Below are 22,796 nucleotides of genomic sequence, written 5' to 3' on the forward strand. Positions count from 1 at the left end.
CTATTTACATTGTTGTCTAGGCTCATGCATCACCTCTGAAACACCTCCAATGCATTAAACATTTAAATTACCCCTACTTGTAAAATAGGCAACGTTTCCCCTTCCCACAGAGTATCACTGGCACCAGCCAAGACTTCTTACCATTTGTGCTTTAAGCTTGATGTTTATCAGAAGACCAGAATGGGGGCAGGTTTTCTTGCCCTTTGAAAGGTTTTTGATTTGTTACTTAACTTAACATGTTTGTACAGCTTTCTTCATATCTACAAGTCCTTAATCCACAAGATGTCAGTTGAGGCAATAATTATATTAATAAATTGTAGACAGTCTAAGAAGAAAAGAAAGATGGAGAGGCATTTGGAATTAACACGCTGTGAATCAGTCCTGCATCATCCTTTGTCAGTGGCATTAGCAGGCTTTTTTTTCCCCTTCTTGTTGCCTTTTAGTAATAATTTTCAGTGCATTTGACACATTTCATCTCACTCAAAGCACTGAACCCTAATACAAGAGAACACCAGTTTGTCAAACATACGTTATTTGAGGATGCATATCAGTTAATCTTAGACGGCTGACATTGTCAAAGACAGCCACACTGGCAAGATCTAAAAACACACTAGGCAAGGAGGAAAAAGGAATCATGCGAGAGCACAAGCATGTCTGTTGAGATACCAGCACCACCCAAGGCCAAAGCCCCTAAATTGCTGTGCCTCAATTCTCCCCAAACCAGAAGTCTCCCACACCAGTCTCAAAGCACACCATTTCCACTGCTATTGACAAGAGGAGCTGCAAACCTAAAAAGACTAGTTGTCCACCTGGCATAAGATATTTTAAGAGCAGGACAAGAGCAAGACTCTCTTCTGAAAAGCCTTTTTAGTCATCTACATCAGTTTCAAAGAAGCCTCTGTGAATATTTATGAGTCAAAGTAGAGTACACGATTAAGTCTTTGCAGCAGTACAGCCAGTATTTGCAATTCAGGATATCCACATTATTTTTCTGCTATGGACATTACAGAGTGAGGTCCTAAAAGGTTTTTTTTAAACAACAACCAACCAAACAAACATCTTACAATAGGAAAACCTTTAAGGGTGCCAGACTTTACATTTCTTACAGCCTTTTAAATTATTAACATTATTTAAAATTAAACAATTTTAAATGCTAAAAGCATTCAGTCTTCAACAGGAGGGCCATCGCCCAAAAATTAGCCATTTTCAAGACTACGTAACATACCTGTGAGTTTTCTCCCTCAAAGTTCACAGGAGCTGGAGACATGAAAGTAATCATGCTGCAAATCCTCTGAGATCAATCTCTATTTCTGCTTTACAATTTGGCTCAAATCCACATGTAAACCAATATGGAAAACAAATTATTTATTGTAAAACCAAAATTCTTCTTTTCTTCAATTTCCAAGCCCATTTATATTATTGAACATGATTATCTGAGATTAGGAAATAAAAATGGAAATCAAGAGGACTACAGTAGCAGTAGATGCTCTAACGCAGCTCCCCCAGGAGGACAGACAGTAAACAGGTGCTGGTAGGAAAAAACAGAAGGAAGACCTCTGCAAACATTTTGATAGCTCTATCAAACATTTTGATAAGACTACTCTGCAGTCCAAGATCCTGAAAAGTTCAGGTTAGAAGGAAAATATTGTGACATACAGCTGCCAGTTCAGAATTAACTGTCCACAGATTCAACAGTTGACAACATTCATTCAGAAAACTTCGCTGTTTAAGCAGCCAAGGATGTCACAGACCTGCTGTCTTTCTCACATAGGCAGCCCATTCTGTTCTACAACACTTAGCGGTTCCTTGCAAAACTTTCCCTTAAAAGACGAGCAGTCCTAGATCAAAATAATTTTTCTCCAAGCTATCAAAAGAAAAAAAGAAGCACCCTTTCCACCTGATCCATGACATAATTTATCTGTTGCACTGGAACACGTACGTTATAAAAACAGAAACATTAAGACTAGAATCCAAGAAATATTTATTTTTCCTATTCTCAATCTCAAAAAGCTGTTTGTACTCAAACAATATTTCAAAAAGAAATCATTGCCATCTCTATTAAAATGACACAGCACAAAAATCTTCATCCTGAAGCAGGCTAAGTTTGCAAAAGGAATAACCAAGTATGCACTGTAGAGTGGAAAGTGGTTTAAATAGCCCAACCTTAATGGCATCATAAGAAACAGCCCTCACAGCAGGCACTGGTAGGACTTTTAATTAAGGAAAATAAAAAAAAAGAATAGCAGATTTGGGTGGGTTGATATAAAGAGGATTCAGGGATTCTGCTTTATAGCCTTTAGTAGACAACAGGTCCCCTTGTTCCTTCCTCTACACCTAAGCAGTGCCTTAACTCTTTATAGAAAGAGGAGAATTTCACCTTTTGAAACCAGTGTGGGAGAACAGGGTGTTGGTGATGCACTTAGGAAAAAAAAATAAAATAGGCTGTTCTACAAATGGACTCTTCCAAGCATCTGACACAGAGTGGAACGAATACGAGTCTAAGACATTTAATGCCTGACTCAATAGAAAATCTCCTATTCGGTTAAATGAGTCTTTGAGTCAATCTTTTACTGCAGAGATGGAAGAGAATAATTCAGGTACACTTTAATCTGGCCTGCCCCAAATAGATTACCTTGGAGAGAAAGAAACTTTAGCAAGGAGCATACATGTAAAGTAATCAGAATTCTAAGGGAGACACCAAAAGCTTTTCCTCTTTTGAAATGCAGTCAGCATCTCCTGTGCAGGGCTGATGAACATACAAAGTTAAAAGAAACAGAAGAACATAACTAACTTGACTTCCATCATTGTCAATCTGACCAATGCTACATATAAAATCTCCTCCAAAGGCTGTGCCTAGAATTCTAGGTTTTGGCTGTGCCTTCTGCCTACCTCACCCCTTGCACAATCGCATAATTAGATTTTTCAAAAAACAAACAAAACCTTTCACCCCTCCCATGCAGCTAGCTGTGTCAGCTTCAGAACATATGTTCTCTTTGCAAACATGCAAACATCTTGTGATGGATACTCTGACAAGTGCTGACGCTCCTATCAAAAACCAGTGCTTGGCTACTAGATTTTGTGACAACGCCAAGAGAAAAAAATATTGTTAATTCTCTTCCTTCCACCTCCTGTGGAAGACAGGGAACTTGAAAATTAGGTATTAAATAACACACACACACAAAAATATCAACAAATATCCACAATTAAAAGGAACATCTAATACTCTAGAACAGAGCTTTATATTTAGCGTTTCATTCATCCTCTAATATCAGGAACCACAATAAGGAAAAAGTCTGCTGCTTCTCCTTCAATCAATACAATCCCTTAAGAGTCCAAGCTTCAAAACATTCACATAAAATATTAGCGTTATATATTTGCAGTAGATAAACTGAACCAGCAAGGCAATCAATCAATTTTCAATTACTTGTGGCAACTAGATAAAATGATAGTGCACACACTAACAACTGACAATAGTCACCTAATGAGCAGGCTCATGCCTCATGGAAGTCACAAGCCTCTGGGTTACATAATTAATTATAGCCATCTACAATCATAAATATGTATTTCCTCTTCTGTCTTCACAAAGAAAGTTTATTATATGTAAACTAAGATGTGTTCCTCACAAAACCATTCAGTGTAACTTCTTTTTGCAAGGACCATACACTACCCTTTATGTTATGGGGAGGGAGTTCATGAAATGCATTAGTGAAATTTCAGGTGTAACAAAAGCATTAAGTGATTTACTACTTAGTACCTGGCAGCATATTTACATCCCAATAGATATGTTCTGAATAACGCCATACTTACAACATCAAACTTCTGTGTGATGTTCCCCTGGACATCAAGTAAATAAACTTTGCCATAATGTGTTCCCAGTGCCAAAAACTGTAAAAGAAAAGAGACTGAGACTGATTACATAAATACAAAGACACTGCACACAAAGCTACAGCAATACTAAATGAACTCCAGGATGTTTAGCAGATTAATGATTAGCAGCACCAGGGAAAAAAAAAAACAACCTACCACCTTCTTCAGACAAAGGTTCTTTTAACTGCACCTGAAGAACAGAGCAGGGCTTTAAGCCCGTATTACTGTGATAGTGCAAGTTACCTGTCAGAATGAGTCATGAGGACCCTCATCCACTGACAACTAATGGTGTGCCTGCAGTCCGTACACACTGCTTGATGGACTGTGGCAGCAAATTAAAAATGCAGTGTGAATGCAATGACCAGTACAGACCTAAAATAACTCCTAGATCCCTTCTGCAGCTTTGTTTCAATCATAATGGTTTCCTTTGGGCTTTATTTTTAATTCTCCTTCATCATTAACATAAAAACAAAATATTCAAACACAGGAAAAGGCCACCGGTAAGTCACTCGCTGGTACAATACTGCTCAATTATGGAAGGTCTCTGACAGTGCATGTAAGAACACAGATAACCACTGGAGTTGCTTTCCTTCACATATTAACTCCTACATTGAACACTTTCAAGACAAACACACTTTTCCTTGGAAATCTCAGAAGTTTCATTCCAAAAAATAATAGCAAGATAAAGAAAACACCACACAAATGCATTGCTATCACAAACTTCTTTTGATCAAACAAGAAGGGAATTCATTCAGCGAGATCTGCTGTTAATTGAACCATGTGAACTACACCTAAACAGAAAAGGAAGAACTTCAGTACTACTTGATTTATGACAGAGGTTTCTTTTATTCCCCCCTCCTTTCAGCATTACTCAAATAGTCTAGGCTCCTCAATTCTCTGTATTTCACTGCATGTGAGCATGCTTCATTGCAACCTATAATGAAATGCTCAAATTTACAGGCACTGCTAAGCGTGTCAGTCAGGCAGCACAATCTTTAAAAAATAACCTTACAGAAAGTCAAGGTTTAAAAGGATTTATCAAAATGGAATTGCTTAAAATGAAATTTCAGTTCAGGCACTTAAAATATGAAGCTACATTAAAAGGAGTCAAGAAAGGGAAAGAAGGGGTTCATTAGAAATTCATCCCCTGCAATGCCTTTCACTCCTGCAAGGTTGCCTTTTTTCAGGAAGAAAAAAGTCCCCCGGGTAAAAAAATCAATACTGGTTAATAAAACATCAGGTGTGCAGACATAACTAGGTATGACTATTCCACTGCACAGGCCTGCTTGAATGCACCAGGTGCCATGACGATTAGTCATCCAGTGCAGACAGCAAGCGTGGTGAAAATATGATGCTTTAGCAGTGAAAAGAAAAAAAATAATTCTGGGGGGAAATTAGTCTGAATAGAAAAGCCAGATTTTCAGGATTCACAGCAAAGTTAAACTGGTTTAATCACAAGCATATTTAACATCGTACTGTATGATTTTGCTAATGATGACTCCTTAGCAGGTTTTTCCTGCTCTTGCAGGGGAAGAAAAAAACCCCAAAAAACACCAAAACACAGAACAAAACAGAAACCACCCCCACAAAACCTATAACCCTGCTTCATTTTTAAGCTTACTGTTCTAAGAGACCTATTCCTAAAAGACTTCAGTACCTCGCTTCTAACAATATTGATCCTTCTCATAAATAGTCTATCTAGTTTGCTGGAAAACTAAAAGCACTGGGATACTTAAACAGCTTTCCTGTATTGTCACTCTTTGTGACACTATAGTTAAAGCTGGATCTGTGCAGATCCTTACAGAAAAATCCTGGTCAATGCAGCTTTCAAAATTTACCTGAGGCTCAGGAAAAAAAGGTAACAAAAACAACCACAGACCAGGAGGAAATGCTTCCCAATTTTCCAAATATCTGTGTAATTCTAAGTTGTCAAAAACATTTTAAAAAGACTTATTGTTTTCATTCGCACAGTTAAAATACAAGCTTCATCTGAAGAGCCTCTTGAGCCATAGCAACAGTCCTTTGAGTAAAAGAAACACAGCACAAGTCAATCTAAAAATATAGCCAAATAATAGAGATAGATCCCTCAACAATAACTGCTAAGGAGCTATTACTGGCTGCGAAAAATTATACATTCAGGAAATAGCTATTATGTTTTAAATACAAACAGTTACTTGATAAATCATTAACTCATACTTTCACACTCTTCAACACTCCTCAGTATTTTAAAATGTTCTTCAGTATTTATAAAAGAGAAGAAAACTCCGGGAAAAATAAAAGCAATTGTTTAAATCACTGAAGAAATATATGATGTTTCTTCCTGGTAAGAACAAAGGAATGAATCTTTGTAAAATTCCTTTACTTTGCATTGCCCATCACTTTCTCCGTTTCATTCTCTTGTATGCCTCAAACCTTACTGGTATTAGAGCACACGCATTCACTCTCCTTGTTTTTAACATACTGAATCAGGAAAGGGGAACAGAGAAGTGTTAGTATGACATTCCCCCCAGAAATAAACAAACAAACAAACGAAGAGGAAGACTGTAATTACTTTCTTCTACACTGTTTTACCAAACTCTGATGTCTTCCACAGCTGAATATATGCTAAGCTGGACCCTGGCATGATCAAGCCTATCTTCAGTGATTCAGGCTAAAATAAGCAGTATATGCCAACTTCCTTTCTGAATGAAAAAGTTAGGACTGTATCCCAATTCTAGTTCATATTACTGTCCATATTTAAAATTGAGAGAGCGTCTTCCCAGTAGCTTATGTAAACATCCCATCCAGCAAATCACTGCACCTTGAATTCTCACCTCATTTTCTCACTGAGAAAATGTGGCTTGTTCAACACAGGTTTACCATGAATTTTATTTATATTAGTGTTGGCTTGCACTGCACCTCTACATTTGGCAGAACATCTACACAGAAATATATTGATGAATTATAAGCATAGATAAATGCATAAAACCAAGCAGAAGTTCTACCTCTGCCACAAAGTCACACAATACCTTTTCATGCACTGTCATACAGCTGGCTGCATCCTTCTGGAGAATTTCAGTCACTCCATTAGAAAGCCGTTCATATTTCAGCTTAGGTTCTTCTTCACTCTCATCTTCCTAAATTTTTAAGTGTGTAAGGAAAGGGGAGCAAGAGAAAAAACAAACACACATTTAGAAGTTTATTTTAAATAAAAACAAATTAAAAGATACCCCAAATCTATCACACAGCAACAGGCGAAGATGGATCACTGCTATCTTTTAACAACAGCCATTACAATCAAAAGCCAAACTTCCACATTTTTATCACTGGAGGGGGCTTGAGTTGTGCTTTTTTGTTACTGGTTTCTCTTTTTACTCCAAAGTTCTGGGTGCAAACAAAGACTGCATAGCAGCATATCAATTCAGCTGTAAAGAGGCACTTCGTCAACAACTAAAAGCAGGAAAAAATGTACATGTGTACTTTGTTTCATAAAGTTAGTCATTCACAATTTAGCAGAAAAATATAAAAGGGATGGATATGGAAAAATGGACGATGATAAAGTAACATGTGCCACTGTAGCCACAATTAACTCTAAGCTGAAGCATGCAGGTTACAAGAAACTTCAAAACCTTTACAAGATGCTGCATCTCTGTAGGAAGGATACAGGCAAAACACTGTGAACAAAAATAAAAAGAATCCACTAGGAATAAGTTAATCAGATAAAATGCACCAATGGGTTTATGTTAAAAAAAAACAACATAAACAAAAAAGTATAAACATGTAGTTGCAAAACTGTCTGAGAACAGGATCCAGACACAGCATATCCCTATGGATCACCTATATCATCTGCATGATAGGAACTTTTTGCGGTAAATACTGAAGCTTTCCTCTGTTTTTCTTTTCCATCAATTTTGGTATTATCACCCAATCACTACTTAGATGCAAAGAAAGATGACGTATCAAGTGGCAGAGAGCGAAGAGAAAGGAGACTGAGTTAACGTACACAAGTAGAAAATTCACTGATCAAAGAACACCCAACACATTTATCTCTTAGGAAAAGAAAATCCAAGGTGCGAACCAGTTCTCTGGTCATAGGCATCTGTCTGTAACAGATGGTCTACTGAAGCACAATGCCAGAGAGAGATTTCCTAAGCTTCAGTAAGCCTCAGTTAATACTATACATGCATAGACATACACAAACCCATGAATATCCTTTGGTCCTCACTGGGAAACAGCATACCTGCAATAACAGTCTCCTACACTCACTATCAGTTCTAATGAACACATCAACGTTGAGTGCATTTCCCACATAAAACATGTCTTTAATTTCTAAGCAACCAGAATATACCAGTGCAATGCTCTAGTAAAGGAGCACCTTTACTTCCTACCAACCACTGCTTTCCAAACCCTAGAATGGAAAATAAAAATGCACAGTGTCAGTCTACGGCAGAAGTGTATTTGTGCAACATTCTCTTGTAGCTAATGATGTGAAAAATTAATTTGGAAGAGACATGTTAACTTGTTAATAAAACATGTTTAGTTTAAATTGTCTTTACAGTACTAAAGCCAGTCCTTCCCAAGTTAAATATTACAGCCATTTACCATGTGTGCTACCATCACACATGGTAGTATGTACACACCCTCATATAACACATAAAAGCCATACAGACCTATGGAAACACTCAGTATTTAGCCCCGTGCTTACATAAATATGCTGCAAAGAGAGGCCCTTTTAAAATGTTATTTGAGAGTTTTATGACAGAATACAAATGAGATTAATATAGGGATGTCAGCAGTCCATGACGCAGCAGTCTGAAGCGAGGTGTCAAAATGTCCACCAAGAAACAATCTTATTCAGTAAATCTAACACTGAACAAAGTTGTTACTGGACAGAATGACAACGTCAAATTACAGAGCTGTATATAAATCAGCCAAATTCAATGTGCCTACAGATCCTTAATAAATGTCTACAGGGTAGAGGGATAAGGTGAAGTCAAAGAAAAAAAGCATACATGTGATGGAAGGAGGGTGTAAGGAAGCACACATCCATTTTACAGCAATTAATACATTGCTGCATTTCACACACTGCTTAAAAAGATTACACTGGAGATGCATGGGTAATCATTGAATAAATTCGAAGTAGTAAAAACTGGACTCCAGTCACCTAGTTTTTATAAGATCCCACATGTTGCTGAAGTCTGCACATCCAATGTGCAACCAATGTGAAAAGTTAATTCTAGTCTCTTGAGTTGTTTGCATAAAAGCATTCATCCATGGACCATTAGATGAAGTTACTGTAAATAAGTTTTGCCTGTCTTATTTATGAGTGAAAACTAAGTAATTTTTCCTGCACATGCATATACAAAAAATATATACTTTCAAAAGTCAGTGCACCGAAGCATTCTGCCAAGCTTCAAAAAAAGTATACAAAATGAAAACTTCGAATATTAGGTACGATGATGTACCCATTTCACGCTTTTTGTGACAGGTATCTTTTATGTTAAGTAAAAGTCAAGCTAAAAGGTGAATTGAAATGGGGTGGGGGCACTTGGCTGTAAACAAAATGAAAAAGGTGATTTGCAAAAATGCAAGATTTCTCTACTGCTTCTGACTCTGCCTGTTATATTAAATGCATTTGATTAGCTCTTATTCAGATATCAGAGTTTAATCATTTTAAAGGTATTTTTCTATCAGGAAAAGCTTTTATGTAGTCTGAACTTTAAAGTAAACACAAGCCAGTGTTAATAAAAACCAGATCAATAATTTTTGTTAAATTTTAATAATCCTGAAAACCTACAAATAAAACCATCAGCAGCCTGAGTTGAGATGACAGTTAGCTACGTTTCTATGACAACCTAGAGGAACAGTACAAGTCCTGACTTGCAGCAAAGCTAAGATATAAACAGAGTGACATTTACCCCATACAAGAAAATTCACAGCTTTCCTTTTTCAAGGGGGGTGGGGCACGCAGACACCATCAACTGTTCAAGTTACATGGATTTTTCTAACTGTATGGCACTTCAAATTAAAAAGAAGTCTTTTAACACCCTCCTAATGGATTCTAAACATTTGAAAATAAATTTTATAATACTGCTTCTTGAACCACTGCTTAACACTTCTTCCATATTTTCTGCCTCAAAAAACCCGAAACACAACCAGACCAACAACGCTGGATCTTGAAATTCTTGACAAATGTATTATGAGATGAGAAATAGATATTGCACAAAATGTGTAAAACTCTCCACACATGGCAGCCTTAAATTCTTAAAGGGACTGAGACCCACAGAACTGACAGGAGGAACCTTTGTGGTGTCACAAAATACATAATGACCACTTTTCAACCACAGAAATGCCAATTTGAAACTCATATTCCATTTAGTTTTCTACTTGCATTATACTGCTGAACCTAGCACTCAAACTGCTAAATGTAAAGAACAGGTATCTATAAGCACTTGCCACTGAAAATAGATTTCCAATTGAATGAAATACTCTAATTAACCAGTAAGACTAATAAAATATTTTCCTACTAAGAGCTCTTCCATTTGTCATTGCTGAACTCTGAAACTGAAAATAAATTCCTCTTCCCACAGCTAATACCTAATAGTTCCAAAACTCACTACCAACTCTTCTCCTGGAGCAGATTTACACAATTGAGAGCTGTAAACATGCAATAAGCTCTCAAAAGGCCAGCAGCACTGTGAGGGACACTCTACCTTTCGGAATGAAGGTTCACAACCTCCTTCCGATATTCAGCCCCGTCTTTCTCAGCTTTGCCTACAGGAGCAACTGTGGTGGAATTGAGAGTAAAGAAGAAAAAAAATCTGAAATCCGTCCTCATGAAGAAAATTTCCAGAAGGAACCTGTGGGCAGTTCCTGGAGTTATTCCATTAGCCCACGTTTGTTCCTGCAGCAGAGGATCTGCCCACAGGACAGTCTGTCACATGAACTACATGCTCTACTGATTGCAGATACCCTGATTATACTACGGGCACTGACAGCGAAGTGTCATACCTCCTGCATGACTTGCCCTCAAAGTTTTTCAAAGCCTTTATGGAAATAAATGGTGCATACACTATAAGGCAAGTACTCTTCCTCTTTGCTGCACGTATTCTGTCTAGTCTCAGCTAGAATTCCAGTTACTATATAACAAAGCCATTCCAGCTTTGTTCACACCTGCAAGTTTTGACCCCACAAAGCATTTAAACTCAAATATAAAGATACATGAGGTCCACCACTCAAGCAATTTCAAAGGAGCTACGCTCACACCCTACCACAACAAGGCACCGGTATCACAGGCCTTCCTAAAAGGCCATGTCTTGGGGAAAAAAAAAGACAAAACAAACAAAGAATCCACAGCTCATTTTCATTTTTTCCATGCTTTCTTACAAATTCATGAAAAGAAACAAACAAACAAAAAAACCCAACCAAACCACTCTGTTGCCACAGTGCAAACCCAACATTATGCTAAAAAGTGAAAAGAGGCTACTTGTCAAGAAAAGTTAGTCTCACAAATTGCTATTTAACACAGGCTAGATCTTTGGAAACCCACATAAGAACCTACTAAGAAATCAGTATTTTTATTTATTTAAACAGCCATCACTATCATACAGAAGAAAAAAAATAAACCAGTTAGAGCTCCAGAATTATTAGTTTACAAACTATAAGAAAATCCCCAGCAGAACCCAAGAAACCAACACCATTTATTTTTGAGTTAAAAGAAAGGTTCACAGAACATCCTCAGTTATGTAAAAATGAATAAACACATCTTCAGTGCTCTGCTCAGTGCAGCTTCAGTTATTACAAAAATTAAACAACAAATATAAAAAAAGAACAAATCAAAACCTTGAAAAGATCTCAAGCCCCAGAATGCAGTCACTGGGTGAATTACTTAATTCTCTTTTTACATGTACAGAAGCACAAAGTGCAGCAAAATGCCCAGCAGAACTCAGCTGCCAAAAGCCGGTATTACCTTTTCGATCTTGATGTCTTGACTTAGTCCTAAGCATAACCATGTCCAATTTAATTTTTTATGGAAATGATGTCTTAATCAGGAGATTAGATTTGTTGTCTCAGTTTTGGTTTTGAAGGCCTGTAGGACTGTAGGCTGGAAAGGATCTTTCCTCTACAAGTCCCCCAACTGACACGGGAGCAATGACTACCTATCCAAGTAGCTGGTACCCTGCTGAGAAGTAGAAGTGGATGACTTCTTACAACGCTGCTACGAAAGGTGCATCATCAGCAGTGATTTAGCACCACTGCTCGACCCCTAGTCCCTCTGCAAACCCTTCACACCACCAACATTGCCTGGGAGACGGTGCAAACCTCAATTTGGACAAGGGGACCCAACAAACACCTGAAACTTTAGGGTAACTGTTGCAAGATTTCCACATAGCAAGTACTACCCAACAAAGGATACAGCTGAGTTTTTTTAATTGACTTTCACCTCGTTACCACACGGGTTGTAATGCCTTCTTTGGCCTGGTAAAAAAATTACCATTATGTTTTAGTCTCTGTCCTCTCTGGTTCAGATCCCAGACTTTTGTTAGGACCTGACTATCTCCCTTCATTCCAGGTCAAGAGATACTGAAGCACTGATCTATAAATGAAGCTGACTTTAGGTTTGCTAAACCCCACTCCCCAAATATCTCAGAGAAAATACTCATCCGAGTCCCTCAGACAAGTAGGTTCACTATTCCCTTAATCTGTCATTTCTAGTTCTCTCTACCCAGATTGTATTTAGGCTGAACGTGGCCCACATAATCCAGTAATCCAAATAACCAGACAAGTCTCCCTATTCCCACTACCATGTCAGGCATATCTACATGTATCATTTCTCACTGCCTGCTTTACCATATTTCACACAAAGGTATTTACTTTTTCTAATAGCTGTATGCTAAAACACTGAGATTTCACATATTTTTTTGTACCTGAAGGCAGTAATTAGGCCTGACAAACTGTATAGTTTCTCCACCCTGGAAATAATGCTTCAGTTTAGACCCTTGCTCAGTTAGGACAACCAGCAATTTCTTCAGCCTGGTCTGGAGCGCAAGGCAAGATGCAGGGACAACAATTCTTTACTGCAGCTCTGCAGGGATTCGTTTTGGGATGCCTATGGGAAAGGGAAAGTGACTCTGCTCGCTGCAACATTACATCAGACAGAGGTTGAGGGGGTGACCCGCCTTCAAAGTGCCAGTCAATCCCACCTAAAACCCAGCTCTCCAAAACCAAGAGGTGAAGGGTGCTGGCTCTCAGCTTAATCTCTACTTTTAAGGCTGCAGAGTCCTGAACCCTCACGAGCAAGGGAAAATACAACCTAGCCCTACCCTAGCCTTCCCTCTTCCAAATCTGCTCTGCTTTGTCCCCTGGGAACACTCAGATGGACCTCTGCTGACTCCCTAACTTGCCTCAAACATTCCACCACCCACTCCCAGCCTGGACTCCCATCACAATTTCAACAACTTCCAGTGTGCCTGCCAGGACACTTACTTTCCTACTTTTCAAGGCCACACTGTCCTCAGAAGCTCACTTTCAGTCAGGCAACCCTCATGGCAGGGCACCTTATACAGAGTTTTTAATAACTGCTTACAGTCTGGCATGAAACAGCTGTTCACAAGACACCAGAACTCAGCATGGACACCTCAGCAAATACACTAAATTTGGATCTAAGACAAAGCAGAGTGCAGCCACCATCCCAGGAGCACACCCACACCAACCCACAGACACTGAAGGGGGACAGAGATCAAGACTGAGCAAAAGGATTTGGAAATGCAATTACCATCCTGTATTTCCGTGTCTTCTTTCCATGCCTTAACAGCATAGGTGTTCTTCTAATACATGGAAGGAAAAAGCAGTTTCATTTTACTAATTCAGGGTTCACAAATGGAAAAGAACAAACTGCCCATTTGCAATACACAGAAACATGGCTAGTGAATTAAAAAATTTAGCAAAAAGTCTGCTATATGTGAAAACACCACATGGGAGCAGCACATGAAATAACACATGTGAAAACAATTAATATTCTTAAAGCAATTTTAGAAAATATTAAAAGCCAAGTTGTAACAAATTGCTAAAGTCTACTGATAAATTAAAAAAAAAAAAAAAGTAACACCATAAAGTCGCAACGCAGTTTGGAGATCCCTTCAACTTCCATCCCAGATAATGTTTTCAAGTCCCTGTATTATTTGGTAGTAATACTGAATAGTTTTTTTGGTTTGCTTTTTGAGAACACAAAACCAAAGAAAACTCCTAATCTGTCTGCTTAATGGTTTATCATGTTCATAAATTTAAGTATAACAACACCTCTGTTATACCTGTGATGAGGTAAATGGGTCTTCTCCCCCTCTTGCTACATTCCCAGTTAATAAACACAAAACACTGAGTCTTCGTAAATCCTATTCTTGCCTTATGATTGCAGGCATCAGATTTTCACTTGTACTTTAAACACGAAAATTAAAAGCTCTGAACTCCATATATTAAATTGGAAATGGTGTATCATCTGTTTGATATAAGAAGGAATCCAAGAATATTTTTGGACATTTGTCCACTTCCACATTTCCCTCTACCCCAAAACCAAACATGCATTTTGTTTCCTCACAGCAACTATGAATAACCTGACCTGTAATTAACTGCACTGAAGTGTGCATGCCAGCAGTCTTACTGTGCATCAGCCTCTTCCTACCGTTTGGAAAGCTCACCTTCTTTAAAGATGATCAGTTCGGTCAGAAATGGTGGGAGGAATGAGGTTTGCCTTTGGAAAGTTTTAGAAGTCAAATTTGTCAAAAGATGCAAATTACTGAGGTGGGCAAATAGGACACATCACTGTCTTTGTAAAAGGTGTAGTTATTTACTCAAATTTCTTTTGTTGTATCATCTGACTTTAGTGTTTCCCGCTGATGCTGCCATTCTTGAAGGACAATGCCTACAGGACAACCTACTGGTTGGTGGCCATTCAGACATGAGTCAGAAAAACCCCTAGCCCATCTCAAGTTTCTTCTCACAACTGGAACCTAAACACTGGGTTTGAAAAATAATTTAAACATTATTTCTAATAAAAATAGCTGGAAATTCACAACACAAATATTTTCCAAAATTTTATGTTTCCACTGTTGCAGACACAGTAGTGGATTGTTACTTTGTATAATCAAGAAACACATGAAGTACAATTTAAAAGCCCATTCAGTCCTTAAAAAGATGACACCTCTAAGTCATGTATAAAAGATCTTCAAGCAGATCTGGCCATATTTGATTTTTTAAAAGATTCCTGTATTCTAAAACGATGCAAACACCACACCTTCCCTGCTGCCCATTTCTAGACCTTAACCTGCCTTCTTTTAAAAGGAAAAACAAATCCTAAAGCAAACCAGAAGAAAGCACTCCGCTCTCTGCTGTTATGGCAGATATATCCACTTGCCATGAAGAAATAAGTGATGCAGAACAAACAAGGAGAATTATAGTAAAAGAATACATAACTATTACAAAGTGCAGCTTCGTTATTACTGTTTCTCCATCGCTAGGATACAGTTTCCAGACTGGTGTTCCTGTCTCAACCACAAACCTATGTTCTTTTCACAATTATGATCCTGACTCCATTTCTTTCAATGCAATCAAATCTCTAACATTAAAGGGATGCCAAGAAAAACCCAGACTACAGCCTTTAACCTTCAAAAGCTCAGTTCGCTTGATAGTGTACAAATTGGAACACAATTTTATCGCAAATTGTTTTATTTACTGTGCTGAATTTAAATATTGAGCATTTTACAAGATCCTTTGGCAACTAAAACTTTTTGAGAGAACATAAACCTCTTTTCCCCCATTACTTGAATAGGAAAAACTTTGTTCCTACAAGAAAAGCAGATAGTTGGTTTAAGAATGAGAATAGCAAAGAGCATTTCATCTTGGTCACTGGTTCAAAAGCAGGTACAACAATAGTGAATAAAAGTTAGAAACATCCATGATCCTGTTCATTAGCCTATTTGGCCGAAATTTGGAAAACAAAACACAAAAAAGGACCACAAACAAAACCAAACCAAAAACCACCCCAAACAGTCTCCTACACATAGAGAGTAAGTCACATTATAAAATTAATGATTTCAAGTGACAACTTGAGTAATAACGTCAACAAAGATGCAAATTACTGAGGTGGACATGGAGAACACATCCTTGTGTTTGTAGAAGACCTGATTATTCACTCAAGATTTGCAGAACACTTTCAGGAGAGTGCAAAAGAGCATAGGCTGCTGTATTTTGAACCCTACATAAATACAGGTTTTGTGAGCACTAATACAGTTTGGAATATTTGTTACAATTGTTTGGAATACATGTTACAACCATTTGGAATACATACTAAAAACCTATTCAATTTTCCAATTTTCCTGTAAGAAAATTAGGTTCTATTCTGCAACTACTGCTACACAAGACAACAAAAGGCATGAAGACTGACATTTTTAAACCACAAAAACACATTTGTGACTTACACTGCTAACATATTTTCTCCTAATTCTATGGTGAAAATACAGTTATGTTAGTGCAGTGAAGGAAGTGAAGTGAATAACCTCCCACCCAGTTCCTTTATGATTCCTCATAAGGCAAGTCACCAATACTTGCCCAGTATCTGGCTGTAAAATTGGTAAACATGGATCAGGATGGTAAAATTTCACACTGCAGTTTTCTGTTACCCCCATGCATTTTTTTCAAGGATTTATTTAATACCTTGACCTCTTTGGGAAATGCAGATATACACCAGAAGCAAGGAATTAAGATGATATGGCTGCCTGTGAGTGTGTATCAAAACGGGCTGCACTCACAGTATGAAATGACACACAGATGAAAGGCAAAGCAGAGAGCATTTTATTTCTTTGCAAAACTGTTGTGGCATACAGAATGGTACACTGTATTTGCAGAACGCCAATTGAAGATTCACTCCTATAGGTTTGAAGGAGTTGTGAAGCAGAAGTAACACACAGATGACATACTGCACATGAGCAATCATCATAAATGCCATGTTAAAAAAAAAAAAAAAGATGTAAAAAGTTCATATAGTACAATTTGGTTTCATTTCAACTCCCAACAATTTGTTTTATTTTACTGGTAGTTTTGTGCATGGCAAAGACCACCTGTAAACTTTCAAATCCACTTTAGTGTTCAAAAGCACAGGATCAGTCCATCCACAGCAAGTGCACCATACAGAGGCAGCACAGGATAGACTGTTTTATGTCCCTGGCCAAAACCAATTCCAAAACTGAAATCCAAACACAGTTCAAATCTCAATGAAACTATGAATTTCCACTTGTATTTTCCTTTTGCTGAGTAAGGAACTTGGGCAAACATTTGTTTCCCCAGTGAACACTATTCAAGCAGCCCAGCTGCCACCTTGTGATGTACTACATACGAAAACCCTACAGTGCAGTTTTGACAACAGCAGTTTTTAAAGTTCACCCACTCACCACAGTGGAAGAACTAGATGGTAAATAGCTGAATTTCCCCACTACTTTCCTTTTTCCAGCCCAGACTGTTAGTAAATGTATTCATCTGAGTGGAATATTTTGGAAAAGACACATCTGCATACTCTTGTTAACACATTAGCTTTGCAATTGCATTTAATTTATGTAGCGCACACAGCAGCATTTTTACTTTTTATGTATTCCACAACACACACATAGAACAGGCACTTCTGGTTAATATTAATAGCTCATTAAATGAAGTATCTAATTTTCACTCAAAACTAGAAGATATTAAAAGAATATAGCAATAATCCATTTTTCCTGCAAGTCAGTCCTTTAACGATGTATATTATAATGTTAGTTACTAGTCACTGCAAACTTGTTTTTCAAATTAATGTATGAAAAGATTCCATTTAAACTTCAATAAATAATTTACTATGCTCATCTTACTGACTCAAATTGATAAATTATTTGCACGATACATTTTCTCATCAATAAGGAGGATAACTTTCTATTTGGAATTTATATATCTTTTCCTTCTATTCTCCCCATTTAAAAGGCCAATTTCACTTAAAGTCATGCAGGAGGAAGTAATCTCTCTGCAGGTTGCTCAGGTATGTGAAACAGAATATCGGGTTTGAGCATTTTTCTCCCATTTCATACCTTTAAAACAAATGGAAGAATGGCAACCTGGTGCAGAGATAATAAGGGAAAGAGGCATGATAAAAAGAAGTACTTCACCAAAGGTCAGACAGGAGACAAAAATGGCGAGTTGGACAGAGACAGTAGCCAAATCTACTTTTCAACCATCCATTTTCTGTTGCAATAGTGATGTCCCTTCAAAACCTACTAGCTGCAGAAGAGCTCACCTCTTCCAGCCCAGTGCTCCGCACTCCATGTTAAGAGAACATTTTGATGGAAACAGAGTATGACAAGGAGCCTTTTTTACCAGATGCTTTATTTACTTGAAACGATTTAATTGCTTTGACCTAATCCAGACCCAACCTGCAAGACTAAGATCTGGAGTGCACTGAAAAGGAAAAGAAAATATCAAGGCTTTTCCATTGACTCTTTCTAAGGCTTACAGGTTTCCTGTGTTCCTGGTCTGATCTGTTTTCAAAACCTTAAGGAACTATGTTTTTTGATTACACAAATATTACATACATAAAATAATATTACATAAATACATATTACATATTTATTCACATTATGAAATGTAAATTTCAGTGGTAGAAGTGCATCAGTGATGGATATTTCTAAACCACCATAAACTATTTGAGCACTGGGTTGACCAAGAATTTCTACAATACCTTCCTCTCTACAAACTCTCATAGAATTTATCAATATAGTATTTAAATAGCTAAAAGAATAAACCGAATAAACTAAACATACAAACATATACCTTTCACAGGGTATCAGTGATCAAAACAGGACAAAAAACCCCTTAAGACTGGGACATACAAAAACGGAAGTTCTAGAATGGAAACATGCAACACTGATGACTAACACACACAAGTACTTAGTAGAAAAACTGCAATGCACATATTAATGCATTTTTTTAAAAAAAAATTAATAACACTTTGCAGAAAATTAACATCTGCACCCACCTGCCTTTTTTTGTTTTGTTTCCTTTAACAGGCCAACAATACAAACCAAAAAATTTACCCTGTAGTGCAGCACCTACCAAAAAACCATATTCAGTGAAACTCCTTACATAAATACAGAATCATTTCATGGGACATAACATTCATTTCATGATTCCAGTGACACTTGTTCTTGAAAAGGTGCTCCCTGTAAAGAAGATACGTACAGGGCAACCCACTCACAGCCTTAGCAGTAAACCAGAAGGGAACAGAAAACTAACAAGTAACTAACCAAATTCCAGGCTGATCACTTAGTTTTGATTCCATCATCAAGTAGGAAGGTTCTGGCTTTTGATACATCATGACTTCAATTTTATCAGTACCTCACACCCACAAATAGGGTTTGAAACCTTCTTTTTACCTCTCAGAGGCAAGGAACTATTGCTGCATTTTGTAACAGGGGGCAGGGAAGGGAGGCACACAGCCAAGATAGAGGCAGAGCATAATTAAGTTTTTTCTGAAGTTTGAACATAATTAACCTGAACATGAAGACTAAGGTTCAGACAGAAGCTGTAGGTCCTGGGACCCCAAAGAATGGTTCCAAACATTTTTCTGCTACATGGAAGTTACCTGAAATACGTGTTACTAATTTATGCAGACCTGCAATTAATTTTCCAGGGTGCAAAATATGTTTTTATTGCTACAAATTAAACCTTAACAGGCATGTTTTGTGCAGAACATACACCGTGGAAACAAAAATAACATTTACCTGACCTCACAAGATTTCAGTTTAACATAATGGCAGAGCCGCTATTAATACTGTGCAACTACAACACACTGTAAATGAACACTCTCTATACCAATACAGTGCAAAGCAACATGGAAATTCAGGGAGACTCAAACTGGCACTTTAATAAGCCTTCTTTTAAATTCAGAGATACAAACCCAGTTCCTTTCTTCACAGAATACAAGTGATTCACTGGTACATTTCACGATACATGCTGTTATGTGCACTACTGTACTGTAATATTCCTTGTTTTAATTTAAAACAAGCGATCTTTAATTTAAAGGTTTAAATCACGCCACAAAACAGTCCATTATGTAATACAACAGGATTCTCATTAAAAACAAAACTTTCAGAGACAAAATTACAAGCTGAACAGCAGCATCAACTTAAATGCAAGAAAAAAAACACTGCGCATCTCACCGCCATGTTGCACTGCTATTGAAGAAAGCTTAACTATTTACTTATACATTTATTAGCATCATCTTTTGCTAATTAGCTGGCAACATATAATTATCTGCCTGACAGAAAACAGCTCAACTGAGAAAAGTCAGATTTTACAAACAGACACATTGCAAGGAAGAAAAGTAATCTGAAAACAAATTCAGATTCAGGCTGTACGTAATTTATGCAGATTTTTTTCCCTCCACAGTTTACAAACAGACAAAAGTCAGATGACTTTGTTGTCTGTTTTTAAGATCTCATCAAATGTGACAGTCCAAACATGTAGCTCCAGATGTTGTAAAATAAAATCAAATAAGCCAATGAAATCACATTGTACTAGGACATTTTAGCCAAACAAATCTGCTAGGGTCAGCTCCAAATGTAGCATATTTGATAATTAGACAAGGTTGGGGTAAGTAAAACAAATATACTTCACAAGCACAACTGAATAACCAAAACCAACCAACCAAAACCAGATGACACAAGAAATTGTGCTTCAAGACTGCAGTAGAATTACTTAGCAAACCAAGTAGGTTTTCCTCTTAGGAATTCAGACTGTCTTAGATATAGCACTTCCTCCTTATATCATGGTATAATATATAGCAATCTGTCTATAGGAAAAGAAAAAGCTTATAATACCTTATATCATATGTAAAGATACAAAACAAAAGCATATGTTGGACTGTAGTTACCAGGAAGATCCATTACATTTCTATAAGTGCTGACACAAGTAACTACCACTATCTCCATGATGAAAGGTCTGCTTAACATCTTAACTTATGCACCATCTCTGCTAATTAACACCTTTGAATTTTACACATTATGATTTAAACAGCAGAAAAGCATTAAACATTTTAGCAGCCTTAGGAACTGAATTTCCTGGGAAGCAAGAGTTGGAACCAAACTTACAAAGAAGGGCTCTTAGATGACATACATTCAAGACAGTTTTTGCAGATTCCCACATTTGTGCCCTATTATAAAGTTCTACCACCAAGTCTGTGCAAATAAGCATCCTGGCATTTGTTAAAAGTGCCTGTCATTCAAAACAAACCAAGCAGGTAGCAAGTTAGAATTAGCATCTTATTTACTAGAAGCTTCTAAAGGAATACTAAAAGAGCTGCTGCATAAAACAGAATCACTGTATGTTTGATTCTTCACTAATAGTAATGGTGCAGCAGTGTAAAAAAAAAACCCAGAAAAAAATCTTCTGTATTTTGTTTACACATCCAATTCAGACAGGGACATCATTTACTCAAAACTAGGATTTTAAAAATTACATTCCTCCATAATAGAGTTCTGTAGTATAACTTGGATACACGTCATGTGCCCTCTGAAACCAACAGTAAGAACTTTCAATGTTATGGGCTGTATTAAATCCAAGAACAACTGTATATACAAAAATCTTTACCAGCGTGATGATGTCTACAACGTCCACACCATAAAACGTGTATTTTTTAATGGGTAAAACTGGATACAGCCTGCAAGGATTAGTGCCTCAGATTCTAGTACTGCCACCATAAAATCCATCCCTGATTATTCAAATTATGGGCCGCCTTAAAGAAAAAATACAATTTCATAATCAAAAGAGCTAAGAATTAAGCTACCAGTTTAATCTATCTCCGACTAGACTTCAAATAATATAAGCAAGCACTGACAACATTTATATTTTGTGATTCTACCACTATTTTTGGTTCCTATCTGAACGATCATTAGAAATAGCCTAATGAGTAGTATAAACACTAAGACTGTACATATTGTTCACTGCTTCCTTTAAGTCCTTTCTAAACACGGTTTCAAAGTTTCATTTCATCAGCTACCTGCATAGTGTCAAGATACTACAGACTGGACTTGCTATTCAAAGACAACTCATGAAAAACTTTTTTCACGGGCACTAGAGTGATGACTGGATTGCTCTTGAGATCCAACATCTCCATTTTCACTTCCCTATCCATGTGAAATTAACATTAAAAGTAGGCACCGACTTTAACAAAGGTCTCATTGAAATGTTATGACTTTCAATTTTGTGAAAGCTGCATGATGCCTATTTTTACTTAAGGTAAAACAAATAAAACCCCAAAAACCTGGCAATGCAGCCATGATTAATTCTGCTGTAAATATTTATTTACTACCAGCTGAAATGTTGAAAGGCCATTAAAAAGTCCACTAAAACAAGTTCTCATGAAACACCTCAGCAGGTAAGTATCTGTGTTCACTATCCTGTGAATGTCAACCCTTGAGAGAATCACTATTCTACAAAATACTGTGTCATTGCCCAGTCATTGTCTATGCGCACTTCACATCACAAAGCAACATCCAGAATGAAACCATTCCACACTGGGCCAAGAAAGTCTGGTCCAGGTGGCTGTTCCACACAGCAGCATTAAAGGGCCAAGGAAATCCCTGCTGCTCACCGGGAATGCCCTACAGTGCCACTGCAGCCAGACACTGATGAAAAGCAAAGGGAAAAAATTACCCCACAGGAAACAAAGCCACCATCCTCTGCAAAATTTTTCTGAATCCAGCACTGGAGTGTCTGCAGTACCCACTGCCCTAAAAATTAGGATTTCTGCCTGCTTTGTGCTTAAAACCCAGATCCCAATTATGAAGATTTATTCCTATGTAAAGAATGGAAAAATCTTCCTAACAGCAAGTCCATTACAGTTTTGGAAGTCTAGGAGCCACTTTCACTTTGATACATAA

The 22,796-nt window shown here is 37.4% G+C and overlaps 1 protein-coding gene across 3 annotated transcripts in view; it reads right to left on the reverse strand.

Annotated features, from left to right (window-relative positions):
• VPS41 (VPS41 subunit of HOPS complex) overlaps positions 1–22,796 on the reverse strand; it is a 107,843-nt gene that overhangs the window by 80,262 nt on the left and 4,785 nt on the right. For all 3 annotated transcript variants that reach the window (XM_055804311.1, XM_055804310.1, XM_005236479.4), the window contains exons 3-4: positions 6,876–6,983; positions 3,808–3,885 (exon numbers count right to left, since the gene is read on the reverse strand). In XM_055804311.1, coding sequence (XP_055660286.1) covers positions 3,808–3,885; positions 6,876–6,983 — 186 coding nt within the window. The remainder of the gene's footprint in view (positions 1–3,807; positions 3,886–6,875; positions 6,984–22,796) is intronic.

Source organism: Falco peregrinus, chromosome 5 (assembly GCF_023634155.1).
Source record: "Falco peregrinus isolate bFalPer1 chromosome 5, bFalPer1.pri, whole genome shotgun sequence".
Lineage (NCBI taxonomy): Eukaryota > Metazoa > Chordata > Aves > Falconiformes > Falconidae > Falco > Falco peregrinus.